This window comes from Brachypodium distachyon, chromosome 3, assembly GCF_000005505.3.
Source record: "Brachypodium distachyon strain Bd21 chromosome 3, Brachypodium_distachyon_v3.0, whole genome shotgun sequence".
In the NCBI taxonomy this organism is placed as follows: Eukaryota; Viridiplantae; Streptophyta; class Magnoliopsida; order Poales; family Poaceae; genus Brachypodium; species Brachypodium distachyon.
Window position 1 is genome coordinate 10,056,452 of NC_016133.3, and position 20,098 is coordinate 10,076,549.

The window sequence follows — 20,098 nt, forward strand, 5'->3', positions numbered from 1 at the left end:
GAGAGTGCCTCGAGCCTCAAAAGTGTAAGAACTTCGAGTCCGACGGTTTACCTAGGTTCGGGCCACCCAAAAGTGTAATACCCTACGTCCTGCTTTGTGTTTATAGATGGTGGTGGATAGCACAAGGAAAGAGTGCAACGAGCGGCCGAAGCGCCAAGCTCTAGCCTAAACTACGGTGGCCCGGGGAAGAGGGAGAAGCAGACGCTGCTCTTCTCCGGCGGTCGGGACACCAACCCTTCTCCTACCTTGAACCTCTTATGCCTGGTCCAACCTTGATGCCAACCTCTTTTGGGTGGAAGCCTTGGGCCTCCTTTTATAGTTCGCTGCTTGTTCCGCTGCTTGTTCCCATGGCCCCCAAAGCTCACCAGCCCAAGGGGAAGGGGAAGAAGACCGCGGGCGCCATCGAGTTTGACGCGGCCACCCGCCGGAGTTCCTCGGAGAGGGAATCAACGGCGAGGACAAGATGGGCGACCTAGGGACCTTGGTGGCAGGACTCACCAACGAGCACAACGCCATCAAGCTCAAGGCGGCGAACCAAACGAAAGGGAGCTTCCGAACGGTGTTCATGGACCACCTAGCCTCGAGGCTGATCCCACCTGCGTCGTGATTCCTAGAGGCAGTGCTGCTGACCTACTCTCTCCAGGTTGCACACCTCCATGCTGACACCGTCATCACGCTGGCGATTTTCGCAGACCTGTGTAAAAACTTTGTCGGGATGATGCCCAGTGTGCCGTTCTTCCGCCAGTTCTTCATCCTCGTCGTCTCCAACAAAGCCCCCCCTGAGCGGAGGGGTTAACTGGAGACTCCGGGACGGGCTGGAGGGTGAGTACATCCAGGAATCCCCTCAGTGGACCAGGGAGACTCTTGGCTGACGCGCTGGTGCTACGTTGGGGTCGACGGTGAGGACAAAGGTGTCTTCGACGCACCTTCCTGACCGGCATTGCCACCGGTCGGCACTTGGGAGTTGGATGGCAAAGACGCCAGCTTTTGTGACGCCCTGTGCCGTGTGAGGCACCTTGCTTACCAGGGCCTCACGACCCAGATGGTGGCGGAGGACTTCCTCCTTCGCCGCTTGGCGCTGCTGGAATGGAGATCTCACCCAGCGTGGGCGTACGAGGGACCCGACGACCGCATGCGCACGCTCCCAGAGGAGGGGCCTGAGCTGGACAACGAGACCTTCTCCGACTTTCTGGGCTTCTTCTTTGGCATCGACAAAGCTGAGGTGTTGCCCGAGGAGATCATCCCGCTATGCGCCGACCCCGGGTGCGACGATCTTCTGCCCGCGCTAACCGACTGCGATGGCTGGGGCATGGACACGCTCTGGCGGCTCCCCACCCTGGAGGAGCATGAGGCGATGAAGGAGGGCGTCCTGGCCTGGCTGGGCATTTCGTGGGGGCCCACTAGTCGTGCAGTCCCCGGGAACCCGTCCAGCCAGGCTGTAGGGTCCTCGTCATCTCGGGCTGCTGCTGGCGCGGGTACCAGCAACCACCAGGACAGTGATGAGACTCCTCTGATCTTCCGCCGTCGGCGGAGGGGGCAGAGTACAGTCCCGCCACCGGTGCCGGGCCCTTCTTCTATTCCCTCCGTACCGCGGAAGCGGAGGGGATTTTGTGTGGTCGATGAAGATGCAGAGGATAGGCAAGCGGATCCCCCTTCTTTTCCTTTCGGTACTTTCGGAGGATCCACCTAACCGTTCTGCTGCTCCGCGGCCGGCTCAAAGAAGCCGAGGGAAGGTGCTTCACCGTCATCCGCGAACCCAGGAAGGGGTGAGGCTTCTTCCGTCGAATCCCAGGCCCGGACTTCACCCGAGCCAGGTAACTTTTATCCCTAGGTTACCACCCTGCACACGGAAAGCTCAAAACATACAAAAGAAGCTACCTTACCCCTTTCAACTACAGGCCCCACTCCTCCAAGAAGCATGCCCCTAGCGCCACAATTCAGAGCGTAATCCCAGGCCGAAAAGGGTACCCCTCGGGGCTCTCCTCCCCGGGTTCATGCCCGCGTGCCTTCCCCGGTGAGAAGGGCCGCCGACACGGTGGTCCTGAGCACGGCTCGGAAGAGGAGTCCGAAGGGCCACCCGGGTACAAACGGACGCCCAACCTATGGAGGTGGTCTTCGGCGCTACCTCTGGCCAAGTTGCTCTTGCTCCAAAATCTGGCACCAGTGAGGCCCTCTATCAAGCCCATACTATCTCCTAGAGATGGAAAGGCTCGATCGGGAAAACCACCGTAGAGCCGAGGAGTTGTCCCAGGGGGAGTCAGAGATAGCACGCGCACGGGAGGATCTCCGCCGGATCGTCATCGAGGAGCGAAACCGGGTGGCAACATCCAAGGTCTGCTTCGCCAAACGCCGCCAAGAGCTAATTGATTAGGCCCGCCAGGTGGAGGAAGCCCGCCAGAAGTCCCACCGCCGGGCGGATAGGTGCTTTGAAGCGACCCCCCTTCACCAAGGGTTCGATCTCTGTGCTTACAGTGCTAGTCCCTGGATCGACTCGCTAGCACACACAGTTTCAAGATGCAATATCCAGATACAAAGGTCAAAAGTATATTACCTCGTATTGATCCAGAATTAAATAGTACCTTACATATTGCATAACCTCATGGGTTATCTCAACAGAAAATAAAATCTTGCAACGGAAGGCAGAAGATACAGGAATCACATAACAATTTCACAGTCGAAACATGTTGGAATGTAAACTCGCAACCCTAACAATTCGTACCTCACTCTTCACCTGGTTCACCTGCAACATTTAAACGTTGCAGCCACTAGGGAGTCAATACATTGAATGTATTGGCAAGTTCACCAAAGAGTTATAACAGATCCTATCAAGTACATGCAGTATTTGGCAAGGTGGAGTTTTGGCTATTTGCATAAAAGCGTCAATGTTTAATCCTATCATTTTTAACCAAAATAGTTTTGAATTCTATTGGACACGGGGTAGAAACACCCATGTTCCTATTAACCTAGGCACATTGAGTAGAAACATCAATGCTCCTACCCAGTTCAATCCATTCGTTTTATTTAGAAATTGGAATGAGTGAGATTTTCCTTATAGCCCCAATAACGGCTAAGTACTTAGTTTGACACTCTCGAGAGGTGGTACACTTTACCCACAAGAAATCGACGTGTTAATCCCTTGCTGTCCTCAGGGTAGAGTAGCAACGGCATCGACTACAGGAATTTTCAAAACATAATCCCCCAGACCACCTGAGGGACGTGCCCCCACCTACACTGCTACATACCGATGTCACCTCAGATCCGGGTTCATATTTCTTACGTCCATCCTGGCAGAGCCCATAATACCATGTGGTTGTACTGGAAGCTACTAAACAGGAAACTAGTCCAGTCTCTGGTTACCCCGGGTGGCATTCCTCAGTTGCAACGCAGGCGCTCCCATAGAAATGGCGAGACGACTCATAGAAATGGACCCATAGAAATGGACCTGACGCCGCATACATCTCCACTTCCTCAAAGCAGCCCACACAGGACGGTTCATTGAATTACTTGTTTTGCCATACACTAGGAAAACTATATTTGTAATTCAACAGTACCACAATGTAATAATACCACCCTCATATATTCTCATAGCATAGCATTTTACTACTACGATGGCAATTGGTGGTAAGGTCATGACAGAGGGTATCCTATACTATTAGGACAGATCATAGCTAGCATAGATACAGTAATAATCCTAACAATGCAACTAATAAATTCTAGTGCATAATAAAATAATGGGTAAATGATCAAAGTGAACTTGCCTGATTAGTGTCTTTGTATTCTTCTTCTTTTCGATAGTCATAGTTACCGCACTCCGTATAATCTATCACAAAGAATGAAAGCAATAATAAATAACCATTCGACAACTCCAAATCATAACTCCAAATAAAGAACCAAAGCAATATACAAAGTTTAAATTAAATAGTACCTAACTACTGTTAGGCTATCTTAGGCATAGATCTAAGAGATAGGAACAAGGCTTGGGTTCTATCGGAGTTGAAACGGTGAAGTCATTGGCTGTTAACACATACAATTTTCTAAGGGTCATGGGTTACTATAGAATAACTTTGGAAGGTGTACAAAGTGGTCCAGAAATTAGAGTTTGGTGTACTCTTGTCACAACAGAAAAAATGAACTGGTTTGAAAATATGGATCAAGATGTATGGGCTTTGGAACATTGCTAATCAATAAGAGAGTGTTAATAGATTTAAAGTTTGGTTGGGCATGGACTAGTGTGGCTAAGTATGGAATTTAAGTCTGTAGGAATTGTTATAACTTAGATACTTTGGCTGTTTGGCAAATGGTGCTAAATGGCAGAACATGGGATGAAAAGTATACTAATGTATAGTATTAAGATTGTAATTGCTAACACAACAAGTCTCATCCCAAAAGGATCTACAGAGAATTAGCTACTGGCTTGCAAAGCTGGCTAGTCTGATTCTGACAGATTAAAGATACTAACTTCTACTGAAAATGTACTGGTACTAATGGCTTCAAAAGACAGTGGGCCAATGGGATGAATTAAACTATATCTAACAAGCCTTCAACAGCCACTAGTTTAACCTAAATAGGAGTTGTGAGTTAACATATATGGGCTTACAAAACAGGCTAATCTATAACAAAGTTTCTGTAACTAAAGGCTTAGAAATGGCAGTGTGTGGGAAACTGCTGAAGGTACTGTTTTTCAACAACGATTCACTAGTGTGGATGAACTTTGAAAGGTGTTAGAAGAGGTCTACGATTTATATTTGGATTTGATCTTGACATGACAGAAAGAATCATCTAATTTGAAGTAATGGATCAAAAGATATAGGCTCCGGAAAATAGCTAACTGATGTGACAGTGTTAACAGATACGACTTTTGATTGAAGATGCACCTCTGTAGATGAATCCTAAGTTGTGCAAGGTGTACACTAATGTGTAGAACATGATCTAATTGATGAACTAAAGAAGGTTTGGAACCAAACGGATCAATGGAACAATTTATATTAATTTCGAAATGTGGCTAATCCAGAAACAGCATACTGTGAACAGCAATTTCCAACGAAGATGCCGTACTGAAGATCATGGAGACGGGGTATACAATGTGGTCTGGTCTAGAGAGGTGGACGTGCTCTAACTACAATGTTCGCCGGAGTTGAAGGAGGACGGCGACGATGTCGACCTAGGGATCGATGGGGCCATGGAAGACGTCGAGGCGGACACCGTGACGCGGCTTGCGCGGTCGTAGCATCTCCGGATGGCGACGGGCGGAGCTCCGGACGTGGCTTCGGCATGGGTTCGGGGACGGCGCGGCCAACGGCATCAAGAGATCACGAAACCTTGTCACAAAGATAGGTAAGGGTCACATGAGTCTACCGGTGAAAGGAATCGAAGAACGGAGGTTCGGGGTGATCTCACCGGCAACAATGGTGGCGGTGACTGGCGGAGGAAGACGTCAACGTAGCCGGCTGTACAGAGGTTTTGAGGCCAAACTTTCTACATGGGAATGGGAGAGGAGAGGCAAAGGCTCAAAGTGACGTGCGTGGAATTCTTTTATAGGGGCCGAGGAGAGAGATCGAACGCGGATGTCGACGGCCGACATTCGGGGCACCTCTTTTGGAAACTGCGATTTTGAGAGGAAACTTCAAATTGATTTACTGAATGGGTTCCCGGAATGGTGAGGATTGATAGGATGGTTTCCTTTCGGAGAGAGACGCGCGGGAAGGAAAGTAATCGAAGAAAGAAAATATGAAAAGAATGGATTCGTTACGTGCAGACGAGGAAGACGAGCAAGAGCTGGTGCTCGCTTGTCTGGGGCGCTCGGTGGAGATGGGACAGAAGAGAGAAGGCCCAGAGAGGAAAAAGAAAGGAAAAAAAATAAAGAGGTGGGCTGGGCTGGTTCGGCCCGGTGAGTTGGGCCGGCCCAGTTGGGTCGGTCCATTCTCTTTTTTTTCCTTTTCTTTTTTTATTAATAACTTTTGATTCCTAACTCCAAATAAGTCCAAATAAACTCCAGTAAATTTGTAAATTCAAATCCTCCAAAATGTGAACTTTTGGTACTTGAATTTTTTCAAAATAAAATAAGTGAAAATACTTTTACTTATATAAATGTCATTAGAGCTTTATAGGTAATAAATAAAATAGGTTTTGAAATCTATTATGAAACCTTTGTTTCATAAATTAGTTTAAACTCCAACAAAATATTGGGTTGGCATAGTTTGCACTAAAACCCTTTCTTAGATAAATACCCCATTGGGTTGAACTCCAAATAAGATCTCATATTAATTACATGGTTCATTAAATTCCCAAATAGCTTTATAACATCAAACCACAAACCATGTAAACCATCGCAGATGTTTCCAACTATATCTATATATATATATTTTTTTTTTTTGGGGGAAGTCACGTTATCTCACTCTTAACGACAGAATAAATGTTGGAATAACATTTGCACATAAGGATGTCACGTTTTCCTCTTCTCGAATATTTGATAGTTTCCCCTTGAAAACAAAATGAGCACAACAAAGCAAATATCAAGAGAAACATAGGTGAATCATTATATATGTTTTCCAACCATATACTTAGTAAAGTCATATTATTCCCTTTCTTTAACATTTCAATAAATGTTGGAGAACATTTCTAATCGATTTAAGTATTCCAACGATCCTCTCAAATGGTCATGGCATCCAAATTGGAAACTTAGTATGCTAGTAAATCTTTCAAAAAGAACGTACGATTTATTTAGATGCAAAGAATAATTCGGTGGAAATCATAAGATGCATATGGGTCCAAAATAGAATAACTTTGAACTTACATAAATGTTCCCAACCATATTGTATAATTTGGATAGTCATATTAATCCACTCTTTTGTTGGATATTCAAACATGGTGTGGAAAAATTTAAATAAGTCCTAAAAATTTCAAATCCTTCAGAAATTCACAACCAAAATATTTCCAAATCCAATATTTTCATTAAAATAATTATTTTATTTAACATTCCAGAATTGGAAAATTCTGGGATGTTACATGCTTGGAGGAGTTGGCGGCCAGCGACGCCTAGCTCGTTGCCCTCCGGAACGACTGTGATGCCGGGGCCCACGAGGCCTCTGCCGCCGTCACGCTGCTGCGCCAGTTCATCGTGGGGGCACTAGCTGCAGGGCACCATGCCCGCCAAGCGGCCACCGCTGATCGGGACGCTTTGGCGGCTGCCCGCGCTCGCATCCGGGAACTGTAGGTCGCCCTCTGCGCCGACTGCGAGCGGGAGGAGGCGCACTCAGTACCTATCCAGAAGGAGGCGGAGGAGCTTCGGGGCGACGTCGCCAGGATCTCCCTCGCCCAAGAAAAATCCCAACAAAGGACAGACTGGTTCTCTCGCGAATCTGCCAACCTGCAACAAAGCCACAAGGTCGTCCACCTAGAGCTAGAAGGTAAGCTGGCAGACCTGGTTCGCGCAGTTGTGGAGGCCTCCGCGGCGATGAGGGCGCTAGAGTTGGAGCGCATCAGCATGGATCTGCTGTAGTCCGCCGACCAGATCACGAGCATCGCCAGCTTCATATCCAACTTGTCGGAGCAGCTGGGCGCGTTCGCGCGGATCTTCGGGCCGCCGAAGAGAGCGCGATTCATCCTGCCGTCGACCAACTGGTGGAGGCAAGGCTGTGGCGCCCCTAGGCGGCTACCTTCTCTTTTCCTGCAGTTTATCCACTCCCGACGTGTGTTGGCCAGGTTAATTTATGTTCTAGACATCAGTAGTTGTTCAAGTTTTGGCACTTTTATTCTCCAGTTTTGGTTACTTCGCGTGTGCCCTCGATATTTCCCGGGAAGGGTTGATAGTTTTTATACATCATGTAGCTCCTCGTTTCCGAGGGACGGCTCGAGCGCCCGCAAACCAAGCTGTGCCGCCTCGGACGTGGTCCTGAGCGCATCCACAGGGTCCGCATCACCCCTCGAGAGTCACTTCACCCTCTGCCAACGCATGCTTCGGTACTCACACGAGAGCAAGTTTCCTGGCGGGTGCCCTTCAACGGCCAAGCCATGTATAAAAAGCGATATCTTCCCTTCCCCGGGAACGATTGGTTCACCGCCCTTTGGAGAATTCAAAACGAAAAGAGGGAGCAGTGAGGATTTTCACTTAACTTTTTTCAGGCTCAGCCCTTGTTAAGGATGGCAGGCCCTTCTGTCCTCGCATCTGCTTTCTTCCCGCTGAGGGTGTGATCCATTCCGTTCCCTGGGTTAGCAACATAACAATATGCACATGCAACACATAGAGATAGGAACCTCCGGGGCCGTGAAACACCAACTCATGAAAAGAAGACATTCACGGGGTGGGCAGGCGGTCGCTGATTCCATCCGACGACCTGGGCTCCTCGGGCGAACCCAGTTCTGCTCGAAAGGCAGCCCCGGGTGTGGAACTGAAGCAGTGCCTGGCATGGTGACCGTCACACCCTTTTTCACTTGACCCTGACTTGCCTGCCCGCCTCCCTGAAGGATCTCTTCCATGCGCCGTCTCCACGGCCAGGGATTCATCCAGAGCAAACTAAAACTAATTAGGTTCATTACAGACCAAATAAAGTTTTACAGTCCACTGTTCTTACGGTGACTCAGACACACTGCTCAGTCGCAGACAGGGTCCGGACATGAGACTTTCATGCAGTTCGCGGGGCAGGCCCGGACACGGACTTTTCATGCCACTCTCGGAAACTGCGTCTGGATGAGGCTGGATACTGCTCGTCATCCCCGAGATGACCTGGATAGGCTTTGTCGGCTGCTGCGCTTGAGGCGAGTGTCACCTCACTGTACCTTCCGGGACGACTTGCTGTTTTCCTTGGGTGGCTTCTTCACTTCTAAGGCTGGTTTCTTGCCGGGCTCAACCTTCGGCTTCTTGTTGGGCGAGGTGACCTTGGTGCCAGTGATGGCCAGGCCAGCCCTAGCCACTTTCTCTCCTCCGGCATCCCTGAAGACCTACTCTACATAGAAGACATCATCTTTTATGTCAGTCTTGATGGTGATCACCCCGGTGGCCCGGGCACCTTCATGACAATGTACGCAAAGTGCGACACTACCATGAACTTGGCCAGTGACGGGCGCCCAAGGATGTCCTCCACGTCGAAGATGACGCTCGCCGACCCAAAGGTGGCTGGCAGAGTGATCTGTCCTAGCAACTGCGTCTCCCCAGGATTGATCCCCTGGAAGGTCTTGGTGGGACGCAGGCGGGACTGGGATATCTGCAGCTTCTTCATGACCTGCACGGCTAGGAGATTCAGGCTTGAGCCCCCGTCCACGAGCATCTTGGTCACCCGAGTGTTGTTGATGGTCGGGGAGACCACCAGGGGCAAGATGCCTACACCCGTGGTGTGCTCGGGGTGGTCGCTCACGTCGAAATTAAGTGGCGTGTAGGACCAGCTCAGCGGCTTCTGGGAGAGCTTCTTGAATTCGCCATGGGATGCAAACGCTGAGGCTCCCCCGTGGATACACACCACCTCATTTGCCGATTGGTACCCAGCACCCTCGCCCTCTTCGTCAGCAGCGTAGTCGTCATCGTTGTCTTCAGGTGGAGGAGCACAGGCAGGGTGGCGTGGGCTCCGCGGCCTCCTCTGCGCCCACCACAGCTAGCCCCAACCCCGGCATTCTCCTTCGCGGGGCATTCCCGGGAGATGTGGCCGGGCTCGCCACAGTTAAAGCACTTGCCGTCAGCTGGGTTCTTCCATTCCCTGCGACCAGAGCGCTTATCATTTGCCATAGACTTTACCTTGCTGCAGTCCTGGAGGTTGTGGGTGGGAAACTTGTGAGCTAATAACTTGGCACATGCTCGTGTAATTGGTCCAATGCGTAGATCATTGGGTTTATCTTGAACAGCAAGATCATCATTAGGCAAAGATGACAAAGGATTAGGGATGTCCTCGTCAAAGTCTCATTTCGCTTGTATTAATGTAGTACAATTCATTTGTATTGATGCTAACATCATGTGACAATATGCCCACGTGTAGCATGTTTCATCGTATTAATGCTAGCATCGGGTGACAATATGCCCACGTGCGCAGCATGATCAAGAGCATGTAGGAAGTTTATAGCAATTTATAGGAATGATGCAACATGTGAAAATTATCTATTCAATTTAGAGATATGAGACTAAACTGAACATAATTCCGGGTCCTATGAGAGGTGCTTCTTGACTTGTGACAATGTGCCCAAGTCAAGAGCCAAATATGTAACAACATATGAAAAAAACCCTAAGAATAAGCAACCTGATTTGTGACAATATGGCCAAATCAAGAGCATAATTCTTGATCCTATCATGAGAGGCTTCTTGGCATGTGACGGTATGCCCATGCCAAGAGCCAAATATGCAATCATTATGAAAGATACGAAGGGAGGGAGCAGACCACCATGAATCTACCTTTGCCTCCAAATATGTTCTCACCTGTACGTGAAGATGATCAGCTGCCGACGCCTAGGAGAAGAGCAGCAGCTACGTACTTATGGTGGTGTAGATGTTGAACGGCAGGCTGCGGCTTAGACGATGTCGTGGTTGACGAGCGGCCTGCGGTGTACTATGTTGACGACGGACGGCCGGTGACGTACACGTGCGTGGTCGAGGATGAGCGTACGACCCTGGAGATGAGCGGCCGGCGGCGGCGTATGTGGCCGACGACGATCGAGCGGTTCCTGCGGCGTGGAGTAGCTTCCGTGTGGAGAAGCTTTCACGGCAGCGCTCTGGCGCTCTCTGGAGCAGCAGCGCCTGCGTATGTGTGGATGGGCGATATGATGGTGGTAGATGAAGGAGCTGCGGCAGCAACGTTTTCGCTCTCCATGGATTTCTGCCGGCGTTGGAGAGCAGCAGAGTTTTATCGATTTCTCCTCCCCCTTGAGCCCGACCGCTGGTGTCCTATTTATAGAGGAAACTAGGATAGTGGTGCTCTTCACGTATAGGATCGAGAGGTTGTTGCAGCAACTGACTTCTCTCTATATCCGTTTGATTTCTTTCCGTTGGCTCAGCTCGCGATGGCTTGACTATTTCAGGTAGTCGTGAGTTCGTGCGTGGACGTGGGTGTTGGCCCTTGCAAACTTGAAGCAGGCTCCAAGTTTCGTAGCAATGGACCAAGTCATATGCGCTAGCATTTGGGCCACGATCTCCTTTTAATTACTTATGTTAATAATTTCCTTTCCTTTTATCTTATTGCTGCTTTGACTTTCGATTCTATTGTTAGCAGCTGATGCACGAGCTTTTCTTTGTAACACGTGTATATGTGGGCCTTGCGTGTGCATGCATGGGCCTAATTGTTAATCAAGTTTATTATGCTAATTAACATATGTAGCATGCACGTCCAGGGTATTTGCGGCTCCTTTATGTGCCATCGATTTTTTTATATTTAATTAATCATGGCTTAATTAACATCTATTTGCGTGTAACCCAAAATATTGTATTTCATATGATCACGAGAGAATTCCATACTTGCCACTGAGAATTTGCTCATATGTCCAAATGTCACTGAGAATTTACCTGTTCCAAATATGCCACTCAAATTTTACGTGGGGTACAAATATGCCACTGCCGTTAGTTAACCGCTAGTTGACCGTTAAGTCAATTTCATATTGACCGAAATACCCCTGGTCCACACGTCAAAAAAAACCAAGAAAACTAAAATACCCTCTCGGTCTCTCTCTCCCCCTCTCTCTCCACAAATTATGATGAGTTTTAGTTTATTAATTTGCTGAATATATTATGACTTTTGTGATGTTAATTAAAATCAAGAGAAGTGCTGCTGAAATTTTCTAATTTTTCATGCTAAAATCATTATTGCTGAAACTTACTCCGAAATGGTATTACGGGCATCTTAAAAACCTTGAAAAGCTAAGTTTTCTAAAATGAGTAATTTGTTGTAAACTGAACATCAACATACTACATAGGGGCAAAATTGTCTTTTCATCTTCTACTTAATGGTCAACTAGCGGTCAACTAACGGTAGTGGCATATTTGTACCCCGTGCAAAATTTGAGTGACATATTTGGAACAGGGAAATTCTCAGTGGCATTTGGGCATACGGGGAAATTCTCAATGGCAAATATGGAATTCTCATGTTATGTCGATTATGACGTGATTATATTACTTTGTGAGATCGCCGGGATGATGTCAAACATTGTTCAATAGTCTAATACTTCGGAAATATTTGTGCCTTCCTTGGCCGATACACATAATTATTTGCCGATATTTTATTTTGCATTAGATGGAGTTTGCCGTCTAAAAAAATATATCTTTTCATGTAATTACCATATTATTTAAAATGTGACGCCGAAATCGGTGTCAACAGATGCTATTATACTTCGGATCCAGAGCTCGAAACTATATGTACCATTTCTCCTTATTTAGTGGAGAGTAGTTTAGGCCTATCCATCATTATGGAATTTCAGTTGAACAAACAACCATTCAGGCTTGTGATATTCTGAAACCTGAAGCAATTTTTTGAAGAACTAAATTGTTTAAGCTCGTGTGGGTTTAGAGCACATTTTACACTTTAGCTTACACTTTATATTCATGAAGCCAGAGTTTTTTATAACTTTTTCTTTTAGAGGCTAACAACATATACTCGTATAGCCTGGAAGCCCTTCTCTGCTAGTACTAGTACCAGATACCTTAGTTTATACTCCTAAGGGATCCAAGGACATTATGAGAGATTTCTTTTCCACACGATCCCCTAGTATATATTCTAAGGAGTGGAGTAGTCTCACATTATCTTTTTCTTTACAAGTTAAGGATAACATATAGTTTATATTAATTTAACCTGGAGTTCAGATTCCTTTAGGCTATAGTTTATACTCATACAGCTTGGAGTCATTTAGACATAAGTTGTTTCTTTTTTCAATGTGAAGCTGGCAGTTTATACTCATGTAGCTTTGAAGTGATTTGGTTTCAAGTATTTTGACACGAGGTACGTGCACAGTAAGGCTCATGTGGCCTTAGTGTATTTTTTTAACATGACACCATAGTTTATACTCGTCAGGGCTTGGAGTGCTTTGGACACACATCATATCAGTGTTTGTACTCATAAGTTGTTGGAGTTTTTGTTGGTTTGCTTCAATAGGCCACCAGATTGTGGTCTTGCAGTCCTAGAGTAATTATAATCATGTTTTTTTTTTGCATGAGAATTTATTCTCCAAGAATATTGGAGTGTTTTTATATTGGTTTATTTCACACCAGGCTACCAGATTACGCCCCTGTGTGGCCTTGAGTAATTTGTTTTTCTAAATGTTGCTGCTATGCGAGCATGGGAGTATTGTATTATCTTTATTTTCACTTGATCAATCACTTTAGCTACTTGGCTTTATGGGCACATCGTGCGATCAGTTTTGTTGTGCAAATTGTTGCACGTAGTTTTCCAAATTGTGGGCTGTAGAGGCCAATTCACCACCGTGGTTGGTCGCACCACACTTTTTAGGTGTACAACCATATCGGAGAGCGGATTATTTACGCACATCCTCGGTGAGTGGTTGACAAGAGTGAAGACTTAAAGTCTCAGAGTCTTAGAACAAAACCCGTATTTCTTTTTTGTTGGCATTTGTTCAGTTTGGGTCAACGCTACATTCCGGTGCTATATAACCGAAAGGGTCTTGCATTTGCTACCAGGTCGACCGAAGTTTGTGGTAATTTTCTATACCAAGTAAATGTGGGACCAATGAGTGTTTTTAAAATTATTAATTATTGAAGCGACAGAGCTATGTTGTGTGATGATGTATCTTTGCAAGCAGCAACAAGATTAGCTATGTGCTCCTGACGAGAACCTTTTCCATTAAAATTGTGGACTGGGGTTGTTGGTAGCCTCGAATGAATACAAGTTCAACACCTGGTGGGTATGGTTTGACGTACCCTTGTGTCATGATATGATATCTTTTCATATTTTGAGCTTCAGCCCCTATGATAATAATTTTTATATTATACTAAGAGAGATTGGAGGAGGTAAATTGCTTTCTCGGTTCAAGGATGCATTTTCCTCATTAATTTTCTTTATTTGTGTTATGAGCCAACTGACTTTTAAAAGCTTGCAAATTTCTCCTTTTTGTTGAACTGCAGCATTGAGTCGCCCCAGCTCCTGCTCAATGGAAACATGGTCCATTGAATATTAGAACTTACTCCATGTGAGCATTGATATTACTATGCTCTTGGAAGGTTTTTTTTGTGAGTGTATTCTTATGCACTCCTGCATGTCTATGCCGTGGATAAGTCATTGTTGCAGTGTAATCTACCACGTATCTTCGAGAAAAGGTGATGCACCAGCATTGGCATAAGTGTTTTTATGTTTGACACAATGTAATGAATTTTCACCGAGAATCTTACAACATGGAACCTATGACATACCCCAGCCATCTGGGATTTTTTCAGGTCAAATATGCCGGCAGCGTCTTGCATATAGAAGCAAATTTATGGCCTCGCTTCCATATGTTGTGTGGACGACACTGGGGAAGGGTTTGCCACTGTCTCTTTGGATACATAGAACATAAATATACCCTATGCTGGATAGACTTGGATGATTTTGCCCCTGCACTCTGCGAGAGCGGAGGACACGTCCATGCTCAGGCGGTTTTACTTTCAATACATCATGTCCCTTCAGACAGTACATAGAACATAAATATATCATATGCTGGACAGTGGATGATTTTGCCCCTGCCACCTCCTGAGTGGAGGACACATCCATGCTCACTAGGTTCTACTTTCAATAAGAGGGCTTATTTTTATTGATTGCAGTTTTATCTAGGAAAGTATAATGTTCTAATGACCATATATCTCACAACAGCACAGAGAGGCTGAATTCATTATGTCGCCACCTTGCGCATTGAGATGGATGTATGGTCTAGTGGTTTCTTTGTCTCCACAATAACCCACACGTTTACTCTAGATGTTGATGTAGTCGGGTCACCATAGTTCACTTTGGTTGGTGACGCCATCATGTTTTTAAAAGAACTTACCTGACCAGCAGCCTTATACAGCTCTAGCTAGTGGTATGCAAAACCAGGCCGGTATGACAAACCAAACTGATTTGAAGCACATATCGAAGAATTGATGCTGCAGTTCACTAGTCACCCCTTCTTGAGAATAGTGATGCGTGGAACATTATTTATTTTACTCAAATTATATGTTTTCATTAGGCGATGGGCAATGCCGTTCTCTATGTTTGATGTGGCTATTATAACCCATTTATTCACAGCAATAAACATGATATTTATGCTTTCAGTTTCTGAAACAGTGCGCCATTTCAATGCAGTACGCTTTAGGGTCATCGAGGTAGATATATTTCCATGTGCCATAAAATTTTAGCTCGGAAGGTTTTGGAGCCCGTTCATTCATCTTTTTATGTATGTAGTAGTACCATATAGTTTAGACTCGTGAGTTATTGGAGTAGGATTTTTGTAACCCCCGGTTTATACTCACGAAGGTATCGACTAGATTTTTTTTTGTGCCCCAGTTTATACTCATGAGGGTATGGAGTAGATTTTCTTTTGGTTTGTGTATATATGTCACAGTTTATACTCATAAGATTTTGGGGTAAATTTTTTTTCGCACTTGAAGCTTATATTTGTATCTCTTTTATGAGAACATTTGGCCTACAGTTTTAGCTCGTAAAGTCTATTGGAGCAGATTTAACCTTTAAATTGTTTAGAAAGGTTTTGCATACAGTTTTAGCTCGTAAAGCATACTGGAGCATTTAAATATTTTATTCCTTTTTTTAGGAACACTTGGCATAGAGTTTTAGCTCGTGAAGCTTACTGGAGCATACTAATGTTTTTTTATAGGAACATTTGGCATACATTTTTAGCTCGTGAAGCGTGTTGGAGCATTATAATATTCATCCTTTTTTTTGGAACATTTGGCATACAGTTTTACCTCGTAAAGCATGTTGGAGAAATTTAATATTTTATTCCTTTTTATAGGAACATCTGGCCAACAGTTTTAGCTTATGAAGCGTATTGGAGCACTTTGATAACAATTCCTTTTTAATAGGAAGATTTGGCTTACAGTTTTAGCTCGTAAAGCTTATTGGAGCTTTTTTTTAATCTCTTTATGTATACTGATCACAAGGAGACAAAATATGGACAATTCCTTTGTCAGGCGTACTGGAAAAGACTCTGCATTTACCCGTGTTGCCAACAAGAAGCCTCATATATTTTCTCATGCTCAGCTGATAGTCGAGTGGCAAATATATTCCGATATGCTAAGTCATCGTCTATAGGGAAATCATCAGCAAGAAATTAGCCAAAGCTTGACCCATCATGGCCTTGTCTAGCACATATATGATGTCAAATTTTGACCAGAACATTGCATATTTAGCCAATCTCCTTAAAGCACCATTGTATCAAGATATGTCTGAGAGGGTCCACTCTCAAACAAAATACACACTGCGTTCTTGAATATAACGCTGCGACCCCCTTTATTTTTTTGCCGCCAACACTAGTGCGAGGCTTTATTTTCCAGATTTCGATAGTTGTACTTGAGCTCCCACATTGAAGCGACCGTCCCGGGTAGGGTTCGATCTCTGTGCTTACAGTGCTAGTCCCTGTATCGACTTAGTACCACACACAGTTTCAAGATGTAATATCAGGATACAAAGGTCAAAAGTGTATTACATCGCATTGATTCAGAATTTAATAGTATCTTACATATTGCATAACCGCATGGGTTAGCTCAAATAAAACAAAGCCTGGCAGCGGAATGCAGAAGATAGAGGAGTCCCATAACAATTCCACAGACAAAACATGTTGGAATGTAAACTCGCAACCCTAACAATTCGTACCTCACTCTTCACCTGGTTCACCTGCAACATTAGACATTGCAGCCACTAGGGGGTCAATACATTGAATGTATTGGCAAGTTCACAAAAGAGTTATAACAGACTTAACAAGTATATGCAGTATTTGGCAAAGTAGAGTTCAGACTTTTTGCGTGAAAGCAGAACATAATTTACCCTAGTACAATTGAATGTTAGAATAATGTTAAACTATTGGACACCGGGTAGACACACGGATGCTCCTATTAAACTATAGACATTGAGTAGACACATCAATGCTCCTAACCCAAGTTTGAACCATTCATTTTATTAAGAAATTGGAATGAGTGAGACCTTCCTTACAGCTCTCAAATCTAGTTGCTCATAATTGTTCGTAACCGGAGACACGGCTAAGTACTTAGTTTGACACTCTCGAGAGGTTGTACACATTCCCACAAGAAATCGACGTGTTAATCCCTTGCTGTCCTCAGGGTAGAGTAGCAACGGCATCGATTACAAGACTTTTAGAACATAATCCCCCAGACCACCCGAGAGACCCGCGCTCCCACTTACACATTCTACATCATTACAATCTCTCGGATCTGGGTTCATACAACTTACTCAACCTTGGCAGATCCCATATTACCATGTGGTTCTACTGGCAGCTACTAAACAGGAAACTAGTCCAGTCTCTGGTTACCCCGGGTGGCATTCCACATTTGCGGCGCAAGCGCTCCCCGAATCCACGGGGAGACGTCCATGGAAGCTCTCCGAATCCACGGAGAGACGACTCAGAGGAACCCATAGAAATGGACCTAACGCCGCATAATATCTCAAAAGCTCAAAGCAGCCCACCCAGGATGATTCATTAAAGTTGTTTTTGCCAGGTTTCCAAAATACTCCACATTATCAGTTTCATGGTAATTGCGATTCTCTCTCACGTATAATAACATAGTATAGAAATCATCTACTTACGATGGCAATTGATCGAAGGGTAATGACACAGGTATCTTACTCTACTAGGACAGCATATAGCAAGCATAGATACGAATAATATTTCAATCGATGCAAACTACACAACACTAGAGTATTTAAAATAAGGAGTTGAGGGAATGGCGAAAGAGTCGCCGGCAGAGTCGATGTGGTCATGGACGGGGTTGTGAACGTCACGGTGAAGTCAACGGCGTCGTCGGTCGTCCTCGGGACGGCTTCCAATGGCGGCAGCAAGCGGACGGAGCGACGGAGGCAGCGGTCGTTGGTGGCAACGATGCTCCGGGTGGCTTCGGCTTCCAGGGGATGGATGCGGGTGTTGGCGGTGGATATTAGTAGTCAGGGGTGGTAGTGGAGACGGTGATTACGTGGCTAATCTCCGGCAATTTCTTGCCGGAGTTGGAGAAGGAGGCAGCGGCGTTTGCCTTGGGATGGAGGCAGAGCTTGGGCTAGGAGAGACTAAGAGGAGTAGGGAGCAGAGGGGGCTCGGGGTCCTTTTTATAGGCTGGGGAGGACAAGGGAGAGGCGGTTCTCTCTGGCCGGAATCAATGGCTTCGGCCATTAATGGTGATTGGAGGCAGTCCGGGCGTGATTAGGGAAGTGATTGGAGAAATTGGAGAGGGGATTAGGGAGAGGGCAGTCAAGGGGTTCGGTTCAGTGCATCTAGACGGGCCGCGGGGCGAGCGGGCGTGGTCAGAGGCGGAGATTGCGGCGGAGATGGCATGCGTGCTTTCTCTTTCCTTACTTGCGCGAGGAAGAAGACGACCCCGTGGGGTTGGGCTGGATCGGCCAGGGAGATGGGCCAGAAGGGGATAGAGGCCCATGGAGAAAAACAAAAAGAAAAAAAAACAAAGGGGAAGGTGGGGAATGGGCTGCGGCCTGCGAAGATGGGCTTCGGCCCGGGAGTGGAAAATTAGGATTTCTGATCCTTTTCTAATTACAAAAATAGTAGATATTAAATATGGCTTTAGAAAAAACCATATGAACTCAAGACAATTCAAGATAATTTCAGTAAATCAAAATATCCCATATGGGCTTCGTCAAAATAGTTTCCACCGAAATAACGTTCATAAATAATTTTGGAATTCAAATAAGCCTCAAATAAAATCCAAATAAAACCATATAAATATTTTAGACTCCAATAAATTCTCAAAAATGATTTTAACACCAAATCACACACTTTGTAAACCATTGCAAATGTTCCAACTATATATATTGGGAAGTCACGTTATCCCACTTTCAACGATGGATTAAATGTTGGAATAACATTTGCACATGAGGATGTCACGTTATCCTCTTCTCGAATATTTGATAACTTGTTCTCGAAAACAAAATGAACCTGACAAAATAAAAATCGAGAAAAACATAGGTGAATCGTCAAATATGTTTCCAATCTTATAATCAGGAAAGTCATATTATTCCCTCTCTTCAACATTTAAGTAAATATTGGAAAACATTTCTAATCGATTCAAATATTCCAACGACGCTCTCAAATGGTCATGGCATCCAAATTGGAAACTTGAGTGTTGATAAATCCTTCAAAAATAAAATATGACTTATTAAGATGCAAAGATTAATCTTATTAAAATCATAAGATGCATATGGGTCCAAATAGAATACTTTGAACTTACATAAATGTCCCAACCATGTTGTATAATTTGGATAGTCATAATAATCCACTCTTTTGTTGAATATTCAAACATGGTGTGGAAAAATTTAAATAAGTCCTAAAAATTTCAAATCCTTCAGAAATTCACAACCAAAATATTTCCAAATCTAATATTTTATTTAAAATAATTTTTTTATTTAACATGCCAAAATGGGAAAATTTTGGGATGTTACACACATGATCTTATTAACATGATATAAGGGTAGTTCTTATCTTGCACATTATGGTGTGCTAAGAATTAATGCACCTTAGAGAAGCCGGCACAAGCACACGAAAAAAAATCAATTGTTCATCCTTAACCAGCAACAAGCAAGGAAGGATTTATGATGTGTTTATTAATGTCTCAACATGCATTTTGGCATGCTTGATCCCACTTTAAATGGGATGCCCAGGCGTACAGGTTTCCATCTCTAGATAGATTTGAGATAACCTTCTGACGTATGCCAAATGATACTCGGGTATTTTTTTTTAAAGAAAGGTTACCAGGTAGCAGTGTTTCAATAATTTCATATACTTTGGTTGGGTTGATCTGAATTCCAAACTTTGTAACTTCTCGGCATGAAGTCATTATGTATGGCGATCAATGGATGGCTACTTTTGGATTCAACACCAGCATTTTTTTTTAAGTCCAAACAAAGACATCTCTATTCGAGAAGGAATTTATGGCACTTCTCTTTACTTGTCTTGGATAAATATAAAAATTGGATGA

The 20,098-nt window shown here is 44.9% G+C and overlaps 1 protein-coding gene across 1 annotated transcript; it reads right to left on the reverse strand.

Moving 5' to 3' along the window:
- Window positions 1–8,248: 8,248 nt before the first annotated feature.
- On the reverse strand, window positions 8,249–9,584 carry LOC112271888. Its single transcript, XM_024462102.1, has 2 exons — window positions 9,039–9,584; window positions 8,249–8,942 (listed from the first exon to the last, which is right to left on the reverse strand). The coding sequence occupies exons 1-2, from the start codon at window positions 9,261–9,263 to the stop codon at window positions 8,820–8,822; spliced, it is 348 nt and encodes a 115-aa protein (XP_024317870.1). The 5' UTR covers window positions 9,264–9,584; the 3' UTR covers window positions 8,249–8,819.
- Between the last annotated feature and the right edge of the window lie 10,514 nt (window positions 9,585–20,098).